Here is a 27,805-nt window from a genome sequence, read left to right as displayed (position 1 = left end):
GCTCTAAAGGGAACCCGTCATCAGGAACCCTTTTTCTGATGAAACTTTACCTATCTGTATGGAGAACTGTGTCCCCAGTCCCATTGGAGTGGCCAGTGATCAGTGGTTCTGCCCCACTTTCAGAAAACTGCTCTCTCATATATCGATTTCAAATTTTAAAAAACCTCCCATCGCTTCCCCCCTCAAGACGTCATAAATGTCTGCCCCCTCCTCACTGGCCTCTCCCATGGGACTAGGGGTACAGCTCTGCATACAGAAAGATAAACTTTCATCTAACTTATCTTTTGTTCCGTAAAAGACAGTTTTATAATAAAAACTCTTTGCCAATGTGTACACTATTGGGGGAGCCAGAAAAGAGCTCTTGATGACAGGTTCCCTTGAATGACCAGGTCATTTTTTAGCAAACTTATATATGTTTTATGACATGATAAAATTAAATCTTGAGGTAAGCGGCGCTGTACAAAAAAACACCCACAAACCTGTATCACTCGGTGCAGCGCTCCTGTTTACCTGAGGCAGGGATGGCTGGTTGCGGCAGGTGGGTAGAATTTATTTGTACACAAACCAGAGCACAGCACCAAGGGACGGTGGCGCGGGACACCGGGAATGCCGGAAAAGGTAAGTACAGCTTTATTTTTTGTTCCTTAGCAAGCCTTTTAATGCAGATTTAAATTAAAAAGATGTATTGTATATCACTGTCCTCAGCTGGTTGTGCTACAAAACCTACTGTTTAGCTACAATCTAGTGCGTACTCCTTGTACATCCGGCACACAATTAATGGAAAGAGATGTATTGTCTTTGGATTAATCATTAAAGGGGTTTTCCCACCAAGCAAGTTAGGCCCTATCCACAGGATTGAGCCTAACTTGCTGATCAGTGCGAGTCTAAGTGATGAGAGCCCCACAGATCACAATAACAGGGGTCTGACTGGGTCTGAGGTACCTTTGTCAGACCCCTAGTTGCTCCCCGAGATGTCTTTTCTGCTCTATTCATCTCTATGGAGCTGATGGAGATTGCGCCCCATTACACCCTATATAGTTACAATTGTTATAATATGTAAAGCTTTTCCAGAGAGGACATTTATCACCAGATGAAGGATTGTAAACCAAGCATACAGACATACTGGTGTGCGCCCATTCTGGCAGGATCTGCTCTTCTTTATTCTTGTAAACAAGTGCACAGGAAGCTAAAAGGGCTTTAAAAATTATGAGGCTCATTTGCATAATTTTAAAAGCCTTTTCTTTGTAAAAACCAGGGCATAAGAAGCTAAAAGAAGAATAGATCTTGCCAGAGGGGGCGCCACCAGTATGTCTGTATGCTTGGTCTACAATCCTTGATCTGGAGACCGCTGTCCTTTGAAGAAGTGCATAGCAGAATGTCAAAAATTGATGTAGACATTCAGGCTTCAATGACCAACAGCGAAATGTACCTGCCTTTGCTAAAAATCACAGGGCTGGGCACATCTTATATATATTGGGTTTGGACCCTAAACCCCAGCTGTGATAACTGCACAAATAAATTATTATATTAATTTCTTGTATTCATTTTAATTTATTAGACAGCTTCCTTGTCTTCCAGGTTATTATTAGAGCAAAATCCATCAGGAGTTATTCTAAGCACTGATGACTATTTTGGCCAAAATGGTGAATATCAGTACGATATAAGCCTCCTTGGTGAAGCTCATGAGTGGAATCATAAGCGAGGTATGAAGAGTTTGTCATAATGTGAATTTTTTGCATCCTGTACTGTTAACTGTGTTTTTGTTTAATTAAATTGAAATGTTCAAGGGGCACATTTATCCTATGCTGCTGCTAATTGCGCCAGCGTATGATGCTGCCCCCGGCACGCGCAGGATTTATCAGGAGGCTCCGAAGGATCTGACCTGGCGTAGAATTGTGCCATACGCAGGTGTGGGGCGTTGCTGCACAGCGCGGCACTGTCTCCTCCAACCGCAAAATTGGCCCGAGAAGTCACAATTGCCGATGCCTCTATTCAGACGTAGAAGCTGCGATAAATGTGGCCCATAATCTGTGGGTGTCTGACTGCCAGGTTCCCCCACAATCCCTTACCCACAGCCCTTCTGATCTGTTTTACACGTCATAGTAATTCTAGGAATGGCTGTCCCGTAAGTTGTTTTGGAAGTCCCATAGATATAAAAGGGGCATAGGACCCTCCATTCTGTCCTATGGGAACTCTTGAACTGCTGTTCCAGGAATAAATACAAACCAAAGTATATGGGTTATCCATATAAAAATCAAAAATCAGAACATGAAATGTAATCAAGTATTTAATCCATATTAAAGGGGTTTTCCCACGAACAAAAGTTACACCCTATCCATGGGATAGGGCCTAACTTGCTGATCAGTGGGGGTCTCGGTGATGAGACCCCCACAGATCACGAAGTAAAAGGGGTCCGATGGGGGTCCCACGTACTTCTGTCGCGCATGACCCTTCTGCTCCATTAATCTTTGTGGATAGTGCCTAGCTTTTGTTCGTGGGAAAACCAATTTAAGGACAACAGTACAATAAAACCATGCACCTAAAAAATACAGAATACAACCAAAGTGGTGGTGGTGATGGTCAGTCCCATACGTTATAATGATAGTCCTACACAAGGTTCCCAACCACAGAGAAATCATACACAGTTGAAAGCAGATTCACCCACCAGGGCGTTGCACAATGTGTACACAAGGGACTCCTATGAGCACCACCACAGCACCCCGACCATACGGGCTGTCACCTCCTCAAAGGGGGCTTTTCCTGGAAGACCTATTTACTTTATGGGCGGCTAAGGGGGAAACCATTAGTTTATCTTTAATAAGTAAATTCTAAGAAAATTTTTACATAAATTTTTTTAACATTTTACACAAGCACAGTCCTAGAGACCACAGAACATAATGGGTATCACAAATACCACGTGAGTCCTGTGTTCTCCTGACTTTCAGTAGTAGGTGGGTGTACACAGTGAACGTCACCTACCTTTGTGAATTCTCTCTTTTTATCATTCACTGACTCGTGATTTAATCACAGAGGAAGTACAGCTAGCACAACCCCACGTGTAAGCCCTGTCATCATTTTTGCTAACAAATCATAGATAATATTTCGTTTAATATAATTGACATTGGATCTTTTTGAACTCCGTCTTGGCGAGCTCTGTGCAGCGCTGCGTAATCTGTGTGCGCTATATAAATAACAAATTATTATTATTATCTCCAGAGACAGAACATAATGCGCTGTCTGCCCACCCTAATGAGTTTCCTACCTCTGGCTTGTGTAGTTTGTATAGTAATAACCTTGTTACACAAGTTTTGCAGGTTGGACGCTGCTCTGTCTTTGTTTACTTATGGCATACACAGTTTTCCTCCTCTTGGTGTGTATATAATTTGTAGTAGACAAACAATACTGGGTTTCCTACCAGGCAGTCTCTTTTAGGACACATACAGAGACTAGATAGGATCTCACAGTAGCGCGATCTACACCCGCAGCCGCTCTACCTATCCACTTGTCAGTACATTGTAATTGAATATTGCATAGTATTCTGCGAGTACACCTTCACTCTATTGTATGCTCTTATGTTTCAGCCAAAGACGCCTTTGAGAAGAATGTCTCACCTATCATAATAGACAATACCAACTTACACGGATGGGAAATGAAGCCATATGTTTCTATGGTCAGAACTTAAAAAAAAAAGTTACCAAAAAATTCTGTTTAATGTCTGAATATTGTTACTGTGTACGCGTAATATCACTTGTGTTATTTGAGTATTAAGCAGATCTTAATATCTGCTGTTCTGTGCAAAGTGGTATCCCTAGAGCTGTAGCTATTTTTTCATGCATAACTATTGGGTCTTATGATACAAAATGTGGGATCACCATAGGGTCTGATGTTATTTGACTTAAATCTTTTCCTTTTAAAGGACCTGTGTCTTACATCCTGGCAGGGAGGCAGTTCAGTAGCTGAGGGCAGACGTAATATGGCAGCTTTGGATCTGCAGGAGCTATTAGCACACTTTTGAAGTTACTTTATATAAGAGAATTTTCCTCTTTACGACCACACCAGGATCATGATGCCAGGAGCTACAGAATTGGTGGTCTGGTCAGATATAAGAAAGTTTTACCACCGTACGTACAAGACACTAATATTGTTTTTCCCTGGTAAACATTCGCCTTCTGCTTGGAGAAGCCGTGTGTGTACTGGGCATGAGTATTATAGTAGTTATAGGACGTTACAGGAAGTCCCAAAGCACCTGTTGGGCAGGTCATGTGACCGGCAACTCTTCCAGACAGAAGAGGAAAGTTTACCAGGGTGAAAACCAAATAGGTCACCCTATTAGGGGATTGTACTTACCCTGGTTAACATTCTTGTGGCCAGCAAATTTTAAGGAAACGTCAGGAGTGGAGGCTCTAAAAGATGATGTTATTCTTAAAGGACATCTACCACCAGGATGAAGGATTGTAAACTAAGCACAGTTACATGCTGGTTTGTGTACCCTCTGCCAGGATCTTCTCTTCTTCTGGCTTCTTATTCCCTGATTTGTACAAAAATAGGCTTTTAAAATGATACAGATGAGTCTCTGGCTCATTTACATAATTGTAATAGCCTTTTTTCTTAAAAACAAGGGTATGGGACGCTTAAAAAAGAGCGGATACTGCCAGAGGGAGCACACACCAGTATGTCAGTGTGCTTGGTTTACAATCCTCCATCCTGGTGGTAGATGTCCTTTAAGTAATATTATCTCTTGTTCTGTAGTTCCTAGAATTACAGTTCTGGTGTGGTTTATATTATGAGGTTGTGGATTCTAGAGGCCACTGATCCGATTTTATCAATTGTTTTACATAAATCATTGGCTACTGGAGTGCCAGTAGCCAATGATATGATATGAGATATTTTACAGGGAAAGGATTGGGTGAAGGGTGTGTTAGTTGTGTCTTTTAAAATAGTGTGGGGTCCATGTGAGTATTAATACAAGTGCTTAAATGTGTATTCCAACCAAGTGGTATTGCCCTCTAGGGGTAGGTTGGTCAAAGCCTAAACAGGGGATTCCAGAATAGTTCCTAGAAGGGGGGGGGAGGTTGAATGGAGCTGAGGTCTAGCATTTGGTCTTTTGGCTAATAATGCTAGAAATGAGAGAGAATGCTGAGAAGTGAATTGGAATGGATGGTGATACAGTAGGAATTTTATTCTAACTATAAGCTTAGAGGACTCCAAGAAATGAAATCCTCAGCGGCTGCAATGTCTGCTGCCAGAGGAAGATATAGAGGCAATTACATTCCCCAGCTGCTGCTCTATATTATGCCCGGACTACTGCTTGTAAATGGGGATAATATGTTAGAGAACTAATAATAATTATATTATTATTTAATACTGTGTAGGTTCCCTGAATAGAGCTCTACATGAGATGCCTTGTTCTAAGTCTACGTTCACACGTGGGTTTACATTTTGTCATGAAACACAATACCTAATTACAGGCAGTCCCCGGGTTACATACAAGATAGGGTCTGGAGGTTTGTTCTTAAGTTGAGTTTGTATGTAAGTCGGAACTGTATATTTTAGCATTGTAATCCCAGCCAGAACTTTTTTGGTCTCTGTGACAATTGGATTTTAAAAATGTTGGGTTGTCATAAGAATCAATATTAACAATAAATCTTCATTACAGACACTTGTGATAACTGTTACAGCTGATCATTGTAGCCTAGGACTAAAGAATAATAAATTACCAACATCCAGAGGTCCCTTTGTAACTAGGGGTCGTATGTAAGTCGAGTGTTCTTAAGTAGGGGACCGCCTGTACATTGCTGTATACAGTCTATTTGGTCTTTTAGGGACAAGTTAACATTTTCCAGTTTGTGGTATATTCTCTTGTCATATTAGCCGTGTATACGCATATACAGGCAGTCCCCAGGTTACATACAAGATAGGGACTGTATGTTTGTTCTTAAGTTGAATTTGTATGTAAGTCGGAACTGTATACTTTATCATTGTAACCCCAGGCAAAAAATTTTTGGTCTCTGCGACAATTGGATTTTAAAAATGTTAGATTGTCATTAGAAACAGGATTAACACTAAAGCTTCATTACAGACACCTGTGATAACTGTTACAGCTGTTTATTTTAGCCTAAAGCTAAAGTACAGTAAATTGCCAACATCCAGAGGTCCGTTTGTAACTAGGGGTCGTATGTAAGTCAGGTGTTCTTAAGAAGGGGACCGCCTGTATTTTGTTTTGCAGAGTTGCAGATGGAATATGTGCAGTATACAAGTTTTACAGAAACTACAGAGATGTACTACTTCCGTAAATTCCATAGAAGCGGAAGGGAGTTTTGGAAATGGTGTAGAATAGTGTGTTACTCTATTACTTCTGAGATGTAGAAACATGGACCACAGCTGGATTTTACTAGATTTGTCAATGGAAAAATAGGAGGGAGTCTTGGGGGGGGGGGGGGGGGCTTATTAGAGAGTTAGATACAGATCCCACCTGAAACGCTTCTATTCTGATCTTATCTGCATGATGCAGAACATCATCATCCTTATGTAAAATCTACAGCAGATTTTTTGATTTGATCATTAATAAGCATAAGTACAGCTCCTTATTAGGACACTTACCCTTTTCTTTTTCTTAAATTAACCAGCCACGTTTGCTATGGCCCAGTTCACATCTGTGTTCTGCAGATTCAGTTACTCCTTCCAGAAAAATATCTCTGCGATCGGCATCTTATTTACCGCTATTAATAACTGATGGGTAACAGAAGATACCAGAATGTCAATTAACCCCTTTGTGACCGTTTTGTCATTGGTGCCTGAACGTCCAGGTCAATTTTTGCTGTTTTGTTATGCGCTTCTTTAAATGACGATATCTCAGAAAATACTTTACTTATAACAATCTTTTCAGTTTTTTTTTTTTCATGACATGTGGGACTTTAACTTGATAGGATAGTTTATTAATTACATATTTTGCCAATAATTGACTACAAATGTGAAAATATAAGCTTTTTTTGTCATTTTTCTGAAAAAATTGTAACTTTTTCTAAACTATTTTTCAGCTACAGATGCAGAGGGTGCATGTACTTCTACAAAATAAAAGTCTTTCCTGTAGCTCCTTCTACATTCTGCCTTTAGCTGGTGGGCTGGAGGGGGGCACATTTTCAAACAATTATATCTCCTGAACCCTGGCACCTAGAAACACAATTCAGGGAGAGTCTCCTTTTTAATATGATATATGGATTGTGCATGGCTGCTTAACAGAAATGTAGATATCCACTCTTAGTTACAATCTGTACAAGCCGTACATAAAAATCTAAATTTTTAGGACAACTTTAAGGGTGGGTATCTCTGGTTCTGTGAAGCATCATACACAATCCATCTCCAGGTTTTAGGAGAGAGAGGCTTTTAAAGTTGGCGATTGTCATAACGTTTATTAATGTTGTTTGTGCACAGGACATGTGCAAATAGGATATATACAGTAGTATGGTAGTCGTGGAGGGGGTTAAAGGACATCACTAGGATGACTGTATGCAAATGAGCCCGACGGGCTCCAGGCTACTTTAACACCTATAAACCCTGGAGACCCTCGGGCTCATTTGCATGGAGTCCTTCATCTTGGTGGTAGATGCCCTTTAAAGTCTATAGAGAGCTGAAGGTAAACAGGTGACCTTCCATCTTAAACAGAAAGGTGTGAACCGGGGCTAACATGTCTGATGTCTCATGAACAGTAAAACAAAATTACTCTTATTTCTGCACCGCTAAAATTATTAATAGAGGCTTATTAATCATCTACTGAAAATTAGAATTCTTCCCCCAAAAAAGCAAACGCTCATACGTCTGCATTGACAGAATAATGTAAAAATGTTATCTAATCGAAGTCGCAGACGGGAAGTAAAACATGTTTGCTTACATGGCCCCGGGTGACCTTGACCTTTTAGCTTCACATCAGGGGTAGACGTCCTATCATTTCCTGACAGGTTTGTGTGATCTGCTAGCACTCTTTAGTAGCCAGGCTTGTCTAGGAAACCCCCAAATATTACCTCATTAAACTACCAGCTGCCTCAGTTAGGGTAAGAAAGGTCCTTTCTAAAATTTATGTGAAATTTCTCCAATTTGCCTATTAAAAAAATCTTCAAAGGAATATGCAAAAATATGCACAAAAAAAAAGAATCCTATTTGCCTAAGATGAGTCCAGTTTAGAGGCCACAGGGGGGCATCCTTTAAGCAGCCTCTAAACTTGACTAATTAGTAAATCAGTAAAATGGGTGAGATTTTACAAAAAAAAGAGGGAATTCTAGAAAGGACATTTCATACTGTACCAGAAGGGGGCTGCTAGTTTAATGGGGGTCAAATCTGGAGAAAGTTCCCTTAAAAGTGCCCTCACCTTTTGCTAGCCTCTAATGATGGTAGAATTGTAATGACTTATTAGCCAGGTATTATTATTCATAAGTGGCGTAAAAATATTTGCTCTCAATGTGCAAAATCCACTGCAAAACTGTACAGGATTTAACCATTTGTTGACTATAGTGACTATAGTGATGATTCTTGCAACAACAAAAAAAACCAGTTATGCGCTAATATGTGCAACATTTAGGCTGTATTTTATATCCAAAACTAGTATAAAATCTATGATAAATTCTCCTCATAGTTGGGAGGGATGTGAATTTACAGGAGCCATTTATTTCCAAAGAGTAATCCACCCCCCAAAAAAACAGGTAACAGGACTATCACATGAGTGCTGTTGGATCTTTTTAGCTAAAATACTAAAACAGTAAATGTAATATTGATGGGCTGTTAAACAAAGCTCTACCTTGTTTCTATGTAATGGGAAGCGCAAATGATAACACAATAATATTGTTCTGTGTTTATTACTAGGCTATGAAGCACAAATACAAGGTAACATTTCGGGAACCTGACACTTGGTGGAAATTAAAGCCAAAGGAGCTTGAGAGGTAACATTTAGTACCAAGAAGTTTATATATGATGGTTTGGATCTTAAAGGGATTTTTGCAGTTAATTGATATGAAAGACCTATAGCAGAGGTGGTGGACCTTTTAGAGACTGAGTGCCCCGATTGCAGCCCAAAAATCACTTATTTATTGTAAAGTCCCACATAGTAAATTAAGTAGTAACTTATTGCTTATTGCTTATTGCTACAGAGGGACAGAGAAGACACATTGATGGAGGGGAAATGAAGGTCATCATTGTAGCTTCCCTCCAGGGGCCCCCAAACAAGAAAAAATGTGGCACCTGGAGCAGGATCTCCAATGATAATCCGACTTGGGACTTTTGAAGGCCCAATTTCTCCTTAAGTTGCAGAACATGAAGATTTTGACCCCCCCCCTTTCCTGACTAACAATCCCTGCTCTGCCTCCTTGTACTTGGGGACGGTTTGCACGGTCTGCAAGTTTTTACATGGTGACCAGTGACATCATTGCAGGTCTCTCAGCCTTCTAAGAATAGCAAACTGTACCCCATGTATGTGATTACATGAGATCACAGCAGCCTCCATGGAGGATAGAGAGGAGTAGAAGTTCATGGAAGATGCTGTGACTTCATGTGGTCAGATACATGCATGGGGTACAGTTTGCTATTGTTAAGACGCTAAAGTACCTGCGATATCACTCTGATCATATGACATGAACTGTGACCAGTAAGGAGGCATAAGGTATGGGGAGATTAGATGGGAGGGGCAGCTGAGCAGGACACCCCCCCTCTGATGCAAGGTAAGATAAAGATATAAGATAAAAGGTGATTTATGTGAATGTAACCAAAACAATTTTTAGCTAAAAAAGGTCAGTCAGTTAATAAAACTATATGGGAACCTGTCACTCGCTGTATATTTGTAAATGTGCTGACAGGTTCCCTATAAAGTGGACAGAAGGGACCCCATCCTTTTCCAGGTAAATTGCATTAAATAATTAGCCGTGTAATGTCCGACATATTGTATACAGCCCAGGGCCTATGGCCTTCTTAATCCCCCCGTGATACTGCTGCTCCTGAGACCTCAGCAGGTTATCAGTACAACATGGATTTATAACAGATATGGGGGATAGTATATCATGGGGGTAATGGCGTAGCATATCAATGAGACTAATGCAGTTTTTGGCTCCTGTTTAGTGAACGTGTAACTTTAGTAAATTATGTTGTTTTCTGTTTTTTTTTTTTGGTAGGCGGAACCGTCATGGCGTAAAAAAAGAGAAGATAATAAAAATGTTAGAAAACTTCGAACGTGTGACCGTCAATTCTATATTAAATCTCTCTTATCCCAAGTCATCCAAAAATGCTGATAATTCTCAAAGAAAAGCTGATGAAAAAACAGGGTGAGTTTTCTCCTTGTTTACTCAAACTACAAATTTAATCTGTTGTTACTAATTGCGGTGCAGCCACATAGCTGAACTAAGGAATCATATTCTATATCAGCAATTATAAGCCAAAATCAGAATTGCAAACAGAACTAAGGGCGCATTCACACTGACATATGCTCGCAGGGCTACAGCCGGTTCGGGCATACATCCAGCGCCGTGGAGAGGAGGAGGATTATTAATTAATTATTAATTAATAATTTCTTTATATAGCGCACACACATTACACAGCTCTGCACAGTGCTTGCCAAATCAGTCCCTGTCCCCATGGTGCTCACAATCTAATCAACCTACCAGTATGTTTTGTACTGTGGGAGGAAACCCATGCAAACACAGAGAACATACAAACTCTTTGCAGATGTTAACTCTGGGGCTTGAACCCAGGACTCCAGCGCTGCAAGGCTGTAATACTAACCACTATGTTATATAGAAATGCTTGTGATTTTTTTAACAACATATATTTTCTCCCTTCTGCCTTTTAAGAGAAATTCCCAGTTGAATCCATATACTAATGAGGCAGTTAAAGCACTAAGGCTGTGTCATCAGCACCTGAACCACTGCTATTCCTGATGAAAACCAATCCCTCTTCTTCCATTGTCTCTTTATAAATGTCACAAGGGATATGGTTCACAGGGGAATGACCCAGTCAGTGCTCCACATACTATGAACCTCATTTGCATATGGATTAAAATGGGAGTTTCTCATAAACCACAGAAATAATAATGGTATTTTTGAAATGATAGTTAACGTTTCTATATCATTAAATGTAAATGATCTAAGTTTGTATTTTGGGTGGAAGTGGCATAAAATTTTCAGGTTTACTTTCCTATTACCAAAGGCAAAAAAAAAAAACATTACATGGTTTCTATTTTACACCATGTAACACTTAGACATACAAATCCCATCTGATATATAGACTGTTTGTAACCTCTGTAAGAATATCTTGGGCTTCCTCTATTAACACCTACAGCTTATGATGCTTTATCTTAATTGTACTGATGTGTACAATGTTGTTGGCTTTATAGGGATGCCAGTGCCTTACCACAGTCCATAAAAGAAGGAGAGATGTCTCTTTCTGAAACCCCTGAATCAGGAAATGGTGCAGATTTGTCTAATGCATCACCAGACATGGAGAAGAGCACAGAGGTGTCTAAAGAAGCTCCAGCAAGGATGGATCCATCTAAAGACGAGGTGGCAGAATTGAACCTAAAAAATGTGACCGCTACAGAGGGTGACAACTATATGAGGAGTAGTGAAAACTGTTCTGCTGATGTTTCTTGTACAGAGGTGGTTGGAGATGAGCAGGTTCCACATATAGATGGTGGGTCATCCCTGCTAAGTCAAAGGCCAGAATTGCTTGACTTTGTAGGAGACTGGCCTGTAGATCAAACCATGAGTCAGAGGGCTCCAAGGAGTAGGAAAGCCAGAACTCGACACGAAAAACACAGTCCTGTGCAAAAAAGTAGTGAAAACGATAATCTCATAGACAACAATGAAGAACAAACCGATAAGACAACTGCCTATGAACTAATAGATAACGGATCTAATGAACAAGACCGGCAACCAGAACTGGAACATCATGTTGACTCTTCCGTTGTGAATTATGAATTCAAAGAACATTTATTGCAATTGGAAAATAAGTTAAGTACTTTATTATCGCTACAAAATATTGAAAATTGTGGTAAAGATGGTAACGGAGATGAAGATATGTCAGTTTATAAGAGCTCAGGTGTTCAAGAGCAAGTAGCAGGATGTACGGATGGCGTGTCTTGTGTTAATGAAGAAGTTAAAATGAAGCCAAGGCATCCCAGACGTAACTGTAGACAATGTAAATTAGCGCTAAATTTCACTAATCATTGTCCCGACTCATCCAGCCACAAGCAGCCATGCATCAGCTTGTCTAAGTCTTCACAAACCGAGCCTCAAGATTTTGCATTGGCATGGAGGATCGAGAGAAGAAACGCAGATATTTTAGACCCTGCAAAAATAATCCTAGGAAAAAGTAGTCGGTTTGTCTCAAAGTCGGTGGATGGCGGCTCAGAGCATATTCCCTACAGAGTGACGCACCATAAGAGCACCTTCGTGGAGGAGGATGATATCTCCACTTTAGGAGATGAAGACGGCTTAGATATTCTCTCTAAACTCTTTAGGTCGGTTTCTTTCGACGTATTGAAAGATTTGTTTGAAAGGTGCGATAAGGATATAGTGTGGACAACTAACCTGCTTCTCGATTCCGGAGAGAAAATGCATAAGGATGAGGAATGCGAATCTGAGGAATGGGAAGACTTAGAATCATGTTCGGATAAGGGTAACCTTCAGGATAACATTTCTGTAAGTGAGGAAACCTCTGTGGAAGAAGCTTCTGACCTTACAGAGGGCAGGGTAGAAGCTGCAGAATATTCTACCTTTGTAAACACGTTGCCCCTCGTTGTTGCAGAAGAATTAAAAAGTGGCAACGTTTTATCTTCTAATGAAATTAATCAAGGTAGAGTTTCTACAGAACTTCAAGAACTTTTTCCCAACCACAAAACCATAACCAACACCCTTCCCCCTGATATATTGTGGCCTACAACTATAGAGCCGGACCGTCCTAATCTACGCGATTCACCTCTCGACTTTTTACAATGCACCAACACATTGAAGACAAATAAGAAAGGCAGCACTGAAGATATTAGTATAAATCATGTAAATATGGCCCAAAAATCTGATGATTTGGAAATCTTGGCGGGAGTGAGCGATGAAGGACAAGAATTGGCAGCCCTTGTGGAAAAGGAAAGGAAAATGCCAAATTATAGTGACTCAAGGCCACAGCCTAAAGAGTCCTTGAAGTTTGATTATTTGGAGTTGGCTTTGCCTCCAGAATTTGCTTTTCAGCTCACCGAGTTGTTTGGCCCAGTTGGAATCGACCCAGGTAATTGAGAGATGAGGTGGTCCATAGAGCCACACCTTTTAAAGTGAATTCTGAATACTGCCACTGCTTTATAAAACTTTATTTCACATTACTTGACTCGCTGCCTGCAGCGTGTGGTGAGTCTTGGGGAGAGGGCAGCTGCAGCCTGTGTGTGCCTGTGTCTGGCTCCTCTCCACCACAATCATCCAGCACCCTGGCCCTCCACAATTCCTGCCATGTGCATTGAGCAGGCTGGGGAGGAAGGGGGTTGGTGCACAGGTGAGGAAGAATGCATCAAGGAGACTGAGACACAGGCTGCTGCAGCTGACAACCCCCTTTCCTTTCGGGACTCGCCACATGCTGCTGACAAGGAGCCAGATAATGTGAAATAAAGTTTTATAAAGTAGTTTCCTTATTCACAATGCTGACAAAGGAATTTTTTAAATCGCTATAGTATAAAATGACTTTCCTGGGCAGGAGGGCTACGCTTATCAGATAACTGGAATTGGGAGGCTGGGATCCTTAGCTATTGGGTACCTTCATTTTCTAAGGCAGAGCACAATAAAGCAGTATAGTACTGTGCACCAGAAGCCATTGCTCTTGGCTCTACTCCCATGCATATACTTTTTGACTAAATTCTCAGTGGGCAAAGGGGGAAAATAATCTGCACTGACAGTCTAAGGCTAGTGCCACGCAGGGAGTATTCACTGCAGGGTATCAGTGTTACATTGTACAATAGAAGTGTATTGGGTTAGACTTCTAAAAAATCACATCCACATACTACAGTAATAACCTGTAGGACACCAAATTTGTGCTATGAGGTTCAACCAGATATGTTTTAATGCAGAAGATTGAACGGGGGCACAATGTATCAGTTCCAGCCTAAAACTGATTATTTTACCACATGTATTCTGTTTTACCCTCCAGGCTCATTAACTATTGAAGATTGTGTTGTGCCAATAGACCTGAAACTGGCTGAATCTATCCATAAGAAGTGGAAAGAATCAATAATGGTTAGTAAATAGACTACAGTAATGTTTTCACTACTCTCTCCAGAGAATCTTGGTTCCAGTCCTGCCGCTCTGGTCCATGGGCACGAGTGGTGACATCACATAAATGTTACCTGATACAGTCACTGCCCTCAGCATCTACATTTTAGTTATCCACAAGACACTTTAAATTAGCGATTATTTAGTCTTTATTCTACATATTTGTTGGTCTAGTTTCCAACATATTTCTGCTTCCTTTTTGGTTCACCATCCAACCACCTTTGCAAAAAAGCAAAACTCTTGGTTGAACAAGGCACCAAAATGTTCAGAAAGTGTCTAAAACAGTTATAACAGTTATATGACCGTTTTAGTCATTTACACCAGAATTCTAGTGTTTTTTTAAAATTGGTTATGGAAAAGGATATCCCTTCTATGCTCGCAGCATTGAGAGACCTCCTTTACGGCAGTGACATGGAGGATTATGGGAGAGTTTCTAGACCTATGCATGGATTATTAGTTATTGATAGGAAGAAAAAAGATTTTGGCCTCACCTGTCCTGACTATCATTAAGAACTTTTCATAAGTTCGAAACACGTCAGACCATTTTTATTACCAATAGTACCACTTTCATGTTTAAAGAAGAATAAATATATAGAAGTTTTAAAGATAAAGATTCCTTCATGTTTGCCTAGTTGCTGGATTCTCCTCTTTTACCATGGATTATTAGTTGGCCTATGGTTATAATTATATTGTAAATAGTGTATATATTTTTTTTTTATTCCACAGGAAAGACAAAGACAAGAAGCGTTATCCTATCAGCTCATTTTCCAAGGTAAGGGTTTTTTTTGTTTTTTTGTTTTTTGGTGAATCAGGAAAGACACAGCACGGTGAACATACAATTGTCCCATTAGTAGTATGGTATAGAGCAGAAGGAGCAATTTTTTTTTTCTTTATCTTACCCTGTGCTAATGATTTATGGAAAGTTGTTTGTCTTTAGAAGAAGTTTCTATTTTATTCCTTTTCGTAATGTATGAAAAAATTGACAACTATGTCACATTTCCCATTGTCTTTAGAATGTATCCTGACACTGACAGTTTTTGATGTACTCCCCATTACCGTTCTTGTACCACTGTGCTCTTTGGAGTGGCTGCTTCCCAATGGCCACGCACAAGCAGAAAAGCTACTATTGCTTTTTAACCTGATGTCACAATAAAAGTGAAGTTTTACTATTACATTGGTGTCTTGGACTCTCAAACTTTCCTATTCCGTCTGACATTTTCAGCATTCAACTATCTGTATAAGATTGCGTGGAAACCCTCTATTTTAACAAGGGGACTAATAAGAGTCACTAGTCAATAAGTTTTATACATTTGCATTAGGAATAAAACCAAAATAATCTTATTTTTCCCTCTTTTCTGCAGACAGTTTGCCTGATCACTCATTCGACCTAGAAAATATTACCCAAAAATCAGAGCCTGACATATCCCAGAGAGATGCAGATTTGCTTCCATTCATGGATCAATGGAACACAAGAGTAAAGAAAGTCTCGTTACGTCAGATCATCGCGGAGGAGATGGCACTACAAGCCCACCAAGACTCGGTATGGACTGTCTTATCTAACAAATGGAGGCAATTCACTTTTATTTATTGAATAAACTACGACCCAGTATGAGAAATATGTTTGCCTAGTTTTAACTCTATACTATACATTTTTTTTTTATCCGTAGAAGAAGTCTTCATCAAGTAAAAACTGTGCAGAGAAACTGAAGGAGAAGCAGATCATAGAATTGTTCCCTCATGTGGAGCAGCAACTACTGCTGGATATCTTTAAGGAAAACAAGTAAGGAAGAGCTGAAACATGTGACCAACTATTTTTAATTACATTTCCGAATTATTTGCAAGTTAATGTTTGGGACCTGCATCTTCGATACGGGAGACGCCCATCTTGTGGTTGCAATGACTAGAGAGGGGGCTGTTTATGCCATACAATTACAAGAATAGCCCAAACTCCCTTCTCCGCTTTAGTTCTTGAAATAGATGCAGGTCCCAGAAATGGAACCAGTATCTTTTGGGTTTAAACTAACTGGCGATATATAACATCAAGTTATCTTATTCTTCGGTTCACAGTTATTCCTTTGAGAAGACTAAGGAGTTCATGAGCTCTGTCCTTGAAGCTGATCCTGTGCAAAATGTGATAGCACAAGGATTCAAGCCCGCTGCGTCCCCTTCGACTGACAAAAGCAAGGTAATTCTGCTTCCTTAATTGCTTCATGACTGTAATGTTTTAGGCTTGAAAGGGGGTTGTTCCAAGTTCACAAGTTTTCATCTATCCTTAGGATAGGGGGTAACAAGCTGATTGGTGAGTCCAACTGCAGGTACTCCCATCGGTCACAAGAATAGGACCCCCACTATCCAAAGAACGGGATCCCAAGCAATCCATTAAACATGTTTCTCCTTTTTACTCATATGTGGATCGGCAGGTCTAGTATGGGAGTATCAGAAATTGCAGACCAAAGCGCTTGGCTATCCATGGTACTCCCATTCACTTATAGTAAGGCCAGAGATAGGGAAGCACTGTACTCAGCAATTTCCAACACTCCCATACCATTGGACTGAGCAACAGGACACATGCTCGACCTTCACCAATTAGTGAGATCTGGACCCCAGTTTTCTCCAGATTGATAGGGGTTCCATTCTCATTATCTGTAGGGGTCCCAGTACGTAGGCCAATCACCTTGCTATCCTCTATCTTGTGGATAGGAGATAACGTGCAAATTTTATACAACCCCTTATGAGCCCTCTCCACACATAATGAATGATTAATAGATATTGCTGGCACCGATCGCGAGTGTTAACCATGTAAATGATGGCATGCGTGGCAACCCCGAGCTCTGTACACGGAAAAATGAGGTGCCCCACACCTCCCCCAACAGCAGCCACATTGCCCATCATCTTTCCCCCAGCAGCCAGAGTTGCTCATCATCTCCCCAGCAGCCACAATGGCTATCCCCCCCTCCCTCAGCAGCCAGTGCCCATCATTTTTGCTCCCTCCTCCTGCAACCTTAGTGCCCATCATCTTCCCCCCCCCCCCCCCCCAGCATCCACAGTACCCATCATCTTCCTCCCCTTCTCCCAGCATCCACAGTGCCCATTATCTTCCTCACCCAGCAGCCACAGTGTCCATACTCTTAGCTCCCCCCTTTCCCAGCTGCCAAAGTTCCCCACAGCAGCCCTTCCCCGCTGTGGAAAAAAACAAACTTTCACTTTCCCCACTCCCCCAAAGCCGCAGATGTCCTCTACATCCTCGCTCCTGTGTACGCCCGTTGTGCGTGAGGTAGGGGGGTGGGATGATGGGCACTGTGGCTGCTGGAGGAGGGGGGGGGTGGAGTTTGTAATTTTGAAATATATTTAAAGTACAACATGTGACAAAAAACATTCTTAAAATCACTTTGATAAATTACAGTGTTCAGCAGTCATAACCATATAAAGCGACGCATGTCAGATTATAAGTAATGGGACTGAGCCTTAGGGTGGTGCCACATGTTGGCGCTTTGATTCCGTTTTGTAACAGAATCAAAACGCACTGGGGCAGCCCGCAGAAGAGCACATATGCTTTTGCATGCATGCGCACGCAATCCGCGCGGGGTGTCTTGTATTGTGTAAATGCAAGACACCGGGCGCTGATTGCCGATTGCATGTGTTTGCATACAAAAGCATATCTGCTCGTCCGCGGGCCGCCCCAGTGCGCTTTGATTCTGTTACAAAACAGAATTAAAATGGGAACATGTGGCACCACCCTTAAGCTACAAAATGGCAGCGTCCTTAAGGGGTTAAAGTAATGCACAGTCATTGACTTTAAACCACTACACCCACAAATGCACTTAAAATGCCTTGGTTATTTGCGCCTTTTCCGGCTTTAAGGGGTTAAGATGTATCATTTGCAATGCAGAACATCATTAAACCAAGCACAGTTAGCCTTCTTTGTAATACTTTGTATTCCTATTAGACAGATCAATGACCATTAGATAAATGTGCTCATTCTATCATTAATAGGAGAAGAAATTGAAACCAGATAAGGAACCCATCAGTGAGCGCACCTTCCAGGACCTGGAGTACCCAAATTATGATGACTTCAGAGCAGAGGCCTTCCTCTATCATCAGAAGCAGCAGGAGAGCTACAGAAAAGCTGCCGAGGCTCATAACCGGGGAATGAAGCAAGTAGCGGCTTATTATGCGCAGCAGGTGAGTTGTAGTAAATGCAGGACATAGATTACAATTGTACATTGCACATATACAAGTCACTGACAAATCTGCAATGGACGTTTCTATACATCAGGGCTATCTATATGGGCAGAAGATGAAAGAGGAGAATCGGAGGGCAGCCGTACAGATCTTCGAGAGGGCTAATGAGTATCTATTGCCTGAGAATATATTAGATTTACATGGACTCCATGTGGATGAAGCAATGAAACACTTCCGCAGGGTGCTGCAGGACAAGACTGACGGTAATTATACTTCATTATATTGAAGTACTGAATGGTGAGAAGGAGGCATGGGGCCGAATAGAAGTGAGTGAGGATGGGAGGACACGCACCCTCTGACTTGCTGCTGTATCTGACTGTATGCCAGGAAAACTAATAAAGTTGATGAACAAATAGAAAATAAGCAGCACTCCAGACGTCCAGGTCAAGTAAAAAGTGGTCCTTTTATTCCATGTGCAGTAGCGACGTTTCGGCTCGTGTTGAGCCTTTTCTGGCTTGAAAAAGGCTCAACACGAGCCGAAACGTCGCTACTGCACATGGAATAAAAGGACCACTTTTTACTTGACCTGGACGTCTGGAGTGCTGCTTATTTTCTATTTGTTTGTGCATGGAGGAGTTACTGACCCGACTCAACAATGCTTGCACCCACAATTGATTGTTTACAACGTGTGCTGCCTGGACTTTCTTTTCGTAATAAAGTTGATGGCAACATAAGATAAATATTGATGAGGATGTGAGGGAAACATTTTTTAGCTAAAAGAAGGGTGGCATTTAGTTAATAGGGCTCTATGAGAACCTGTCATAAGCTGTATGTTTGAAAAATGTGAAGAACGGTTCTCTTTTAGCTTGAAACCAAGACAAAACAAGAGTTATTATAATGTTTCTTTACTTGCATGGTAAGAATATCTATCACTCTTTTCCAGAGTTTAAACAGAATGGAAGCAAGCCGCATCTCCTTGTGATCACGGGAAGGGGAAACCATAGCCAAGGAGGAGTTCCTCGCATTAAACCCGCAGTTATAGACTTCCTTACAAATCACGACTACAGGTAACATAACCACACACCATGATAAGGGTTCAGTATCAATGAATAAGGCACAAAAAGAGTTTCTGAAACTTTTGAAACGGTGACATATTCTTAGCCGCTCTCTCTGACTCGGAGACCGTTATAGGTTCGGTTTTGAGCTGAAATATTCACCCTACGGTTTCCAAAATCCACTTATTAACCACCAAATACAGGAGCCATTGTCTGCTGCTGCTGCTCTGACAGTTGGAAGCTGAGCTGTGATTGGTTGCTATTCTGCCACAGGTCATTAATATGAGCTCTGGGGGAGAGACGGTCGGAGGGGGAGACGGAGAGACGGTCAGAGGGAGAGACTAGCTTGAGCTAGTATATAATATATGTATTTATTATTTGTGATTAATAATGACAAAAAACTATGCACCAGAAAGAATGAAACTTTGTGAAAACATATTTGTGTATGTAATGATGAAATATAAAGGTTATCACAATATTGGAGTGCGGTATGCCGGCCATGCGCTGGAGAGGTGGAGGAGGTGACCCCTTCTCCCTCCATAGAAAACACCGGCGCACGGCCGCACACTAGGGAAAAGATAGTGCAGGCTCTATCTTTTCCTGGTTTACGGCACGAAACGGTGTTGCACTTTACCACCGCCGGGCAGCCATTGCCGTCTATGGGGACGTATATATGGGGCCGCAATTTTGCGGCCGCATGTACGTCCCCCCAAACGGCCATTTGAATGAAACCTTAGATTTTTACAATTTTATTGTGGAAAAAACTCATGGATTCTTATCCTGTAGTAAGGATAAGATATGATTGGGTTTGGAGACAACCACAGGTTCTTGCAGCACATTTGTCCATCAATATAGCTGATCACTTGCACATCTTCCTGAGACATAACTGCATGCTGAGTTTTACATGAATCTGACATTTCTATCTTTGTGCGTTTTTGCCTAAAACTACAAAATGAACATACATTTTTTTCCCCCCATTTAGATATCAAGAAAAGACTCCTGGCGTTCTCCGTGTGACACTGAAGTGAAACTTTTATTTTTGCATAATCGAATTCTGATCGAAGTCTGATTTGGAAATAAGGGAATAATGGTGTTCATGTTATTCTACTGCTACACCAGCATCATACAGCCAAGAGTATAATGATGTGATTCTTTACAGTATTTCTTTTTAGCAGGTTTGTGTTACATTGTATGTTAGGCTCTGACAACGTTGCGGTGATTGAAAGTGTCACCTTGCAATAACCATGTTCGGTTCACCAGCCGCAATCCTGAGTGACCTCTTAGAGAACATACATACGTCGCGGCACATATCTGCCTATAGCCACATAATGCTGCAGATATTACTGAGCTACTTCCTTTTAAAGAGGCTGTCCATTATTAAAATAATTGAGATTGTCGGGGGTCCCACTTCCGTATCAAAGGTTACTATGTGCTACCTATGTGCAGCTCAGTCCCACCCAAGTGAATTGGTGTGAGCTGCATTACCAAGCACATCCACTGTGCTACGTATGGCAGTGTCTCACTACACCTGGACAACCCCATAAAGCCATAAAAGGTTGGCTATTGCAGGTGATCAGGGTTTTTTTGACTTTCTAACATATGGACAAACTTTTCTATTTTAAAACCTGATGCTTATGGGTGGATGTCAAAATTGCTAAATTTTAGTGTGATCTTTTATGTTTCGATCGGCTCCATGTATAATATTAGTATTATGACGACGGGCTGATTTATATTATTGATTTTACATACTTCAGTTATTGGTCCCAATATTATGGATGATATTGAATCAAATGATTTTACCAATTTTGGGGAAAATGACGTATTCGTATTACCTGAATCTCGCTCACAGCACCCCGGGCGATCGGCTGTATGATGGGGCCGAGGCGGCGCTCGTGTAGGCGTTGCTGCTTCTTCGGTACACCCGCTCGTTGTATACTTTGTAGCTTCTGCACTGGATATTGCATTTACTTGAATGGTACAAAGCTGCAATATCCTAATGTAGATGTCTATGAAGTGAAACGGATGCAGTGCAGATCGCTGGGGGTGGCAGTCGTCCTAGCATCTTGTGGAACTGGAAAATCCTTTACAAAAAGCATGCTTTATCATGTGTGCTTATTATGGCGTGTCTAATAATGCGATTTCTTAAATGATGAAGGGATCAGATATTTCCTTGGAGGATATTACCGGTACACGTACGAGTCACACAGACACACATCCACATAAAGGGGGAGATTTATCAGAAGTGTCTGATGTAAAACTGTGCTAGTTTCTCATGGCAACCAATCAGAGCTCAGCTTTCATTTTATTAACAGCTGTGGGAAAGTGAAATCTGAGCTCTGACTGGTTGCCATTGGCGTTCTGCTCTCAGACACTTATGATAAATGTATACCCTATGTATATATAATTGTGTACGAGAATGTAGATTTTGCGTTCATTAGGAATTGTCTGCTCTTTCTCTATTTTTATATATTTTGGATTTTGGGGATCCAGAAAATTTTAAAAACACTGAAGATATGAAACATGGTTTTGTGGCCACAGTAAAGAAAAAACCTTAGCAGATTTTTCTTTTATAGGGCGCCACTGGAGCAATCAGTGGCCTCACTGGGAATGTCCACAAGAAAGACACTCACTGAACTCCATGGTGACGTGCCATATGTGTGGTGGTCACCCCTGTGGCCAGTGATTGGACCACCAGTGATCAACCCTCAGACTGCTGGAGAATAGGTTTGCCATTATCACTAATTGATGGAGCAGCAGGTTGAGAATGTATCCCGCTGCTCCAGTCGATTGTATGGCAGTGTTGAAAATTGCTGAGCACAGCGCTCGGGTTTCTACAGCACCCCCATTCACTAAGTGAGTGCCTGAGCATTGCCAACACTCCTTTACAAATGATTGGAGAAGCACAACCTGCTGCTCCTACCATTAGTGAGAATGGGCCTCAATTTTCCAGATTGCTGGAGGGACCCAACAGTCAGACCCTTAAAGGAGATCTTCATCCTGGTGGTAGGATGGTAGAGTAACCACACTTACATGCAGATGTGTGCCCCATCTTATTTTAGCTTTTTTTACCTTTGTTTTTACACAAAGAAAAGCATTAAGAATTATGCAAATGAGCCTGAAGGGCTCCATAGCTGGAGCCCCTCGGACTCATTTGCATAATTTTCTAAACCTTTTATTTGTAATAACAAGGGCATAACAATCTAAAAGAAGAGTAGATCCTACCAGAGGGGGCACACACCAGTATGTAAGTGTGCTTGGTTTACACTCCTCCATCCTGGTGGTAGATTTCTTCTAATAATCGGCTTGTCAGTAGAGGTTAACTTAAATAGTTGGTATATACCCTTAAAGGGTCATATTCAAGCAGCCATGTGTTTGAGCTGCCAAACCCCCTTTACATTTTTGGTGACAATTAGCCATGGTTTTCTAATGCCAAATAATCCCTTTAAATGAATCCATTTCTTAGAGGGCTGCGTCCGGCAGTGCTCTGTGGTCTACACCTTGGTCTTATTAACACTTCAGTCATTTTAGTCCTCCTCTCTTTTATCACAGTTTATAATATCACAGTCTTTATTATTTTTACAAGTCACTTTTTCTCTCTCTTATGTTCAGTCGGAACACTGATCCAATCTCATGATTCTTTGTAGGCTGAGATATTTTATTTTAATAGTTCTTATTTTTTTATTTCCCTGTTCTACTAATTATTTGCATATATATATACCTAAAAATTATTTTCTACCTTCTCCTCAACACTGTCTATTGAAAGTGACTAATTCTTATTGCAGGCCACAAGCAACACATGTATTTTTATCACCCACTTGAGTAGCTTTGTAAATAGATTTTTACACGACTGTACGTTTATTATGCCAAAGTGTTACCTCAACTCAGGTGTTTACTACTAATTTATGTATGAGAAAGAGAATAGAGCCATGCTTTAAAGGGAATCCATCAGTTTTGACCATAATAAAATGCAGACAGAGCTAGGCCATTGAGATTGCTGCGACCATACCTCTGTGTGCGTACAAGTAGCAGCAGGACTGTGAAAAATTAGTTTGCAGGTTGCTCTGGGCGGGCCTGAAGAACTTCCTGCTCTTTGCAATGAACTGTTCCACAGCCCCTCCCCTCTGCTCTGAGTGACTGCTGTAAGTATCTAACCAAAATCCTGATGCAGCTCCTATTTTAGCAGCACTGTGCAAAGAGCTGAAAGCTCTTCAGTTTGAAAGAACCGCCCTGTCACTATTAACATACGCAAAGGTATGATTTCTGAGATCTCCAGGGGCAATATCAATCACTATCTGCAGCTTTGTATGGTCAAAACTGCTGACAGATTCCCTTTAATGTATAAAATGAAAGAGTCTTAGGGCTCTGTTCACACTGTATAACATGGGGCCATGAAACAATTCCAACTGCTCCTTACTATCACTATGTGCTATTAATGATCTATCCTCACGATGGTAGGTGATCAATTTCTGGTAGCAAAACCCCTGCCAATAAGCTGTTTTAAAGGAAATCTACCATCAGGATCATGGATTATAAATCAAATACACTTACATGCTGCTGTGTGCCCCATTTATCAGGATCTGCTCCTCTTTTAACTTATGCCCTTGATTTTTAAGAAAATATGCTTTAAAAACTATGCAAATGAGCTTGAGGGGCTCCATTAACTTCTATGGAGCCTCATTTTGAAGCCTTTTTTTCGTAAAAACAAAGGCATAAAAAGCTTAAAGAAGAGCGAACCCTGACAAAGGGGGCACACACCAGTATGTAAGTGTAGTTGGATTATAATCCATGATCCTGATGGTAGATGTCCTTTAAACTATAAACACAGCAGCTCTGTCTGTAGTATATTAGCTGTCTGGCTGCACTGCAGTTTAAGTTCCCTGGCGCCTGCAGTAACCAGGAATGGCCACAACACTACAGACGGAGCTGTCTGCTTCTTGCTTCTTCTGTAGTATAAAACACCAACCCCTTATGATCACCTATTAATGGCTTATCCTGGCTACCGGTAGTTGTCGGTGTGACCAGAACCTTCTGTTTTTCTGGGATGTGAACAAATGTACAGAGTATTATATATAATATATTGTGTGTACATAATGAAATGGAATGTACAGATTTTGTATTCTCTCTTAAAACTTAATTTTCCTGTCATTGGTTCCATGATCAAAAAAACCTGTTTCCTAATGTCGCATCTGCCGTATCTTTGCTGTGCGGACTACTGCCTAAAAGGAAATTGTATATTCTATTTTTATAGTTTGGTAAAGTCATCTTTTATGGAATGTATGATGTTGAGCTTTTTTTCATTTGTAAATCGTTTTATGGATATTTTAGAATTTGACAAATAAAGCAAAGATAATTATATATTTTGTGCTTGAGTTTATTTTATTTAAAAAAAAAGGCTTATCTGCATTTAAAGGGGTTGGCCACTTTTCACTAAATCTTACTGATTAGACATGCAAGTATATGTACCAGCGTCTTTGCCTTTTTTTTTAAATCTGCAGCCTGTCCCTTTTCTCTGCATGCTGCCCTCGGCATACACACATCACTGTCCCCACTGCTTCATGACGTCATTGTGACGTTACCCTCTGTGTCTCTTTTCACAGTCTGTGCACAGTGACATGAGAGGGGAGCTCAGAGATGTAAAGAAAGAAGCATGGAGGGTCTGCACACAGTAACATAGTTCATATAGTCCATCAGGTTCAACCAAGGAAGGAAAGGGAATGGATGAAGAAGGGATTTACGGGAAACAATTCTATATAACATAACCGTCAATGTTATTTAGATGTAAAAAGACCCTTCTTGAAGCTCTGTTATCCCTGCTGTGACCAGCGCCTGAGGCAGGCTATTCCACAGATTCGCAGTTCTCAGAGTAAAAAAGCCATGTCACCTCATGTGATTAAACCTTGTTTTCTCCAGACAGAGACAGCACCCCCTTGGTATTTTTATTTGAGTTTGAACTAACATGGAACAACTTTCTGCCATATTTTTTGTATGGACCATTCATATTTTTATATAAATAATCATTCCGTCTCTTTTGGAGACTAAATAAATCTAATTGTTTTAATCTTTTATCATAACTGAAATCCCCCATTCCCCTTATCATTTTTGTGGCTCTAAGTTGTAATCTCTGCAGCTCCAGGGCCTCTTTTTTTTATGGACTCGTATATTCCGGAACGTTCCAGGTGATACCGAACCAATGCCTTGTACAGTGGTAATATTACATCCCTATCCTGAGAGTCCATACCACTTTTGATACATGACAAGATCTTGCTCGCTTTAGAGGCAGCTGACTGACATTGCATGCTGTTATTCAATCTATGATCTACTAGTACCCAGGTCTTTCTCAATGAGGGACACAGTACAAAAGTAACTAGCAGGACTGCTGAACCACTTGATGAACATTCAGGGACTAAAAAAGGCAGTAAAAACACATAGGCAACTTATTTACTTGTGTGGTCAAGCCATTTTAAGGCGCAAAACAGAAACTGGAATAGCTTTCTCACAGTATACAGACAGATAATCCTGAGTCTGGTGGATATCTTGCAGAAAAACCTGGGGCTTAGATAAAGTACATGGCTTATTGTCTTCCAGCCAAACACAGTTTTTCTGGGTAAAAAAAAGGAATTGATGCCCAACAAGCAACATAGTGACATGACTTGAAATTGAGCCCAACCAACCCCATCAGCAAATAGCCACAGTTGCTCCTCATCGGTGCAGAAAAAGGAACTAATTTAGCTAAGTGAGATGTTATGGATAGTCAGGAAGCCAAAGTACATTTCCTAAAAATGGGGTTTCCCAGCTTCAGTGTTTATGACATATACCTAAATATATATTGGGTATGGCTCAAACCTATCTTGAGAATGGGAGTCCGCTGACCAGCCTCCCACAGCCCCACAGATGAGAGAGTTTGCTGCATATGCGGGGCCACTCTCCATTCATGTCAGGTGTATAGCTTAATCACAGGGGGGAACTGAATCTATACTGTATTGATGGCATATTCTCTAGATATGTCATAAACACCCAAGCTGGGAAAGCCCTGGTAAAATAAAAACTGACATACCCTAAAAAAAAAAAAAATTACCGGTCATGGATAGAATCCATGGAATTGTAAAAAAAATGGCCCTCACCCTTCCCCCGACAACATCACTAACCCTTTACCTGCTATCCCTATAGCACTAAGCCTGTTAACCCTCTACTAACCTGAACCTGTTAACCCTTTACTTGCTAACCCCATGGGACTAACTAGACTACTAACTCTGTTAATCCTTTCCCTGCTAACTCTATGGCACTAAGAATAGCTGACTTACCCTAGCTTAACTAAAGCCTCCCCATTACCGGGGAACTAACCCTCTATCCCTCTCTCCCACCCCTCGGGAACCCAGGTCACCTTCAAACCAAAGCCCCTTACACATCCGGGGAATCTAGGCACCCCCCTCCCTACACCCACTATTTCCATCATCCCTGGGGAATCCTGGTCCTCTCCCTACCAAACCGACTCCCCGAGGCCAGCCTTAACATAGCAGAGGTGTGAGCGGATAGACCTCCCCTGCGTTCTCTGAAGGTGCGGTCACACGTCGCGTTTAACGCATGCGTTTAAAAACGCATTGCAATAGCTGAAGAGTGATTTGCCTAATTAAACAGCAGTTAACACATGTGTTTACAAAACGCAACCGTTAAGACATTGTTAACACATGCGTTAACATTTGCATTCTGTAAACACATGTGTTAACTGATGTTCAATTAGGCAAATCACTCTTCAGCTATTCCAATGCGTTTTTTAAACAAAGGCATTAAACGCAACGTGTGACCACACCCTCACTGGCAAAACAGTATGTAATGAGTGAATAATTTATAAAAACATGGGTGATTGGTGCCTTTCTGCACTAACCTTTTCCTAAATATCTCCAACATATGATACCTAACAACATTGCTCACATTCTCACCCACTTTTCAAGAGAGTGGTTAGCAAAAAATAACCTGCAAAATTTCACAACTGTTTTGTGCATAGGGGAACAGAAAGTTGTAAAATTCTATATTTTTGCTAATTTTCATTGCCTAATGAATAATGAGTTGCAATGACTGATAGATCCCTCCCCCCTGTTATGACGACGTATCTTTAATAAAGTTATGGTTCCTTTATTTAAAAAAAAAACTGGAAGTTAGTTTTCTCCATATGAAATATTAGTAACCACAAGTTTCCACTTCCTATAATTTTATAAAAACACCTGCCCCCCCCCCCCAAGCAGAACTTTGTTTACCTTGAGGGTAACCAGAAAGAAAATTAAGTAATTG

At 40.9% G+C, this 27,805-nt stretch overlaps 1 protein-coding gene across 1 annotated transcript in view; it reads left to right on the top strand.

The window, feature by feature from the left end:
• Window positions 1–23,092, top strand: part of N4BP2 (NEDD4 binding protein 2) — a 29,112-nt gene extending 6,020 nt beyond the window's left edge. The window contains exons 4-17 of the mRNA XM_072125353.1: window positions 1,579–1,703; window positions 3,582–3,670; window positions 8,854–8,930; window positions 10,152–10,301; window positions 11,369–13,254; window positions 14,161–14,246; window positions 15,009–15,054; window positions 15,644–15,822; window positions 15,950–16,062; window positions 16,350–16,467; window positions 18,276–18,464; window positions 18,559–18,727; window positions 19,408–19,531; window positions 20,502–23,092. Coding sequence (XP_071981454.1) covers window positions 1,579–1,703; window positions 3,582–3,670; window positions 8,854–8,930; window positions 10,152–10,301; window positions 11,369–13,254; window positions 14,161–14,246; window positions 15,009–15,054; window positions 15,644–15,822; window positions 15,950–16,062; window positions 16,350–16,467; window positions 18,276–18,464; window positions 18,559–18,727; window positions 19,408–19,531; window positions 20,502–20,547 — 3,397 coding nt within the window. The 3' untranslated portion in view covers window positions 20,548–23,092. The remainder of the gene's footprint in view (window positions 1–1,578; window positions 1,704–3,581; window positions 3,671–8,853; window positions 8,931–10,151; window positions 10,302–11,368; window positions 13,255–14,160; window positions 14,247–15,008; window positions 15,055–15,643; window positions 15,823–15,949; window positions 16,063–16,349; window positions 16,468–18,275; window positions 18,465–18,558; window positions 18,728–19,407; window positions 19,532–20,501) is intronic.
• The last annotated feature ends 4,713 nt before the right edge of the window (window positions 23,093–27,805 follow it).

Source organism: Engystomops pustulosus, chromosome 1, assembly GCF_040894005.1.
Source record: "Engystomops pustulosus chromosome 1, aEngPut4.maternal, whole genome shotgun sequence".
Lineage (NCBI taxonomy): Eukaryota > Metazoa > Chordata > Amphibia > Anura > Leptodactylidae > Engystomops > Engystomops pustulosus.
This window is presented reverse-complemented; position numbering and strand designations above follow the sequence as displayed.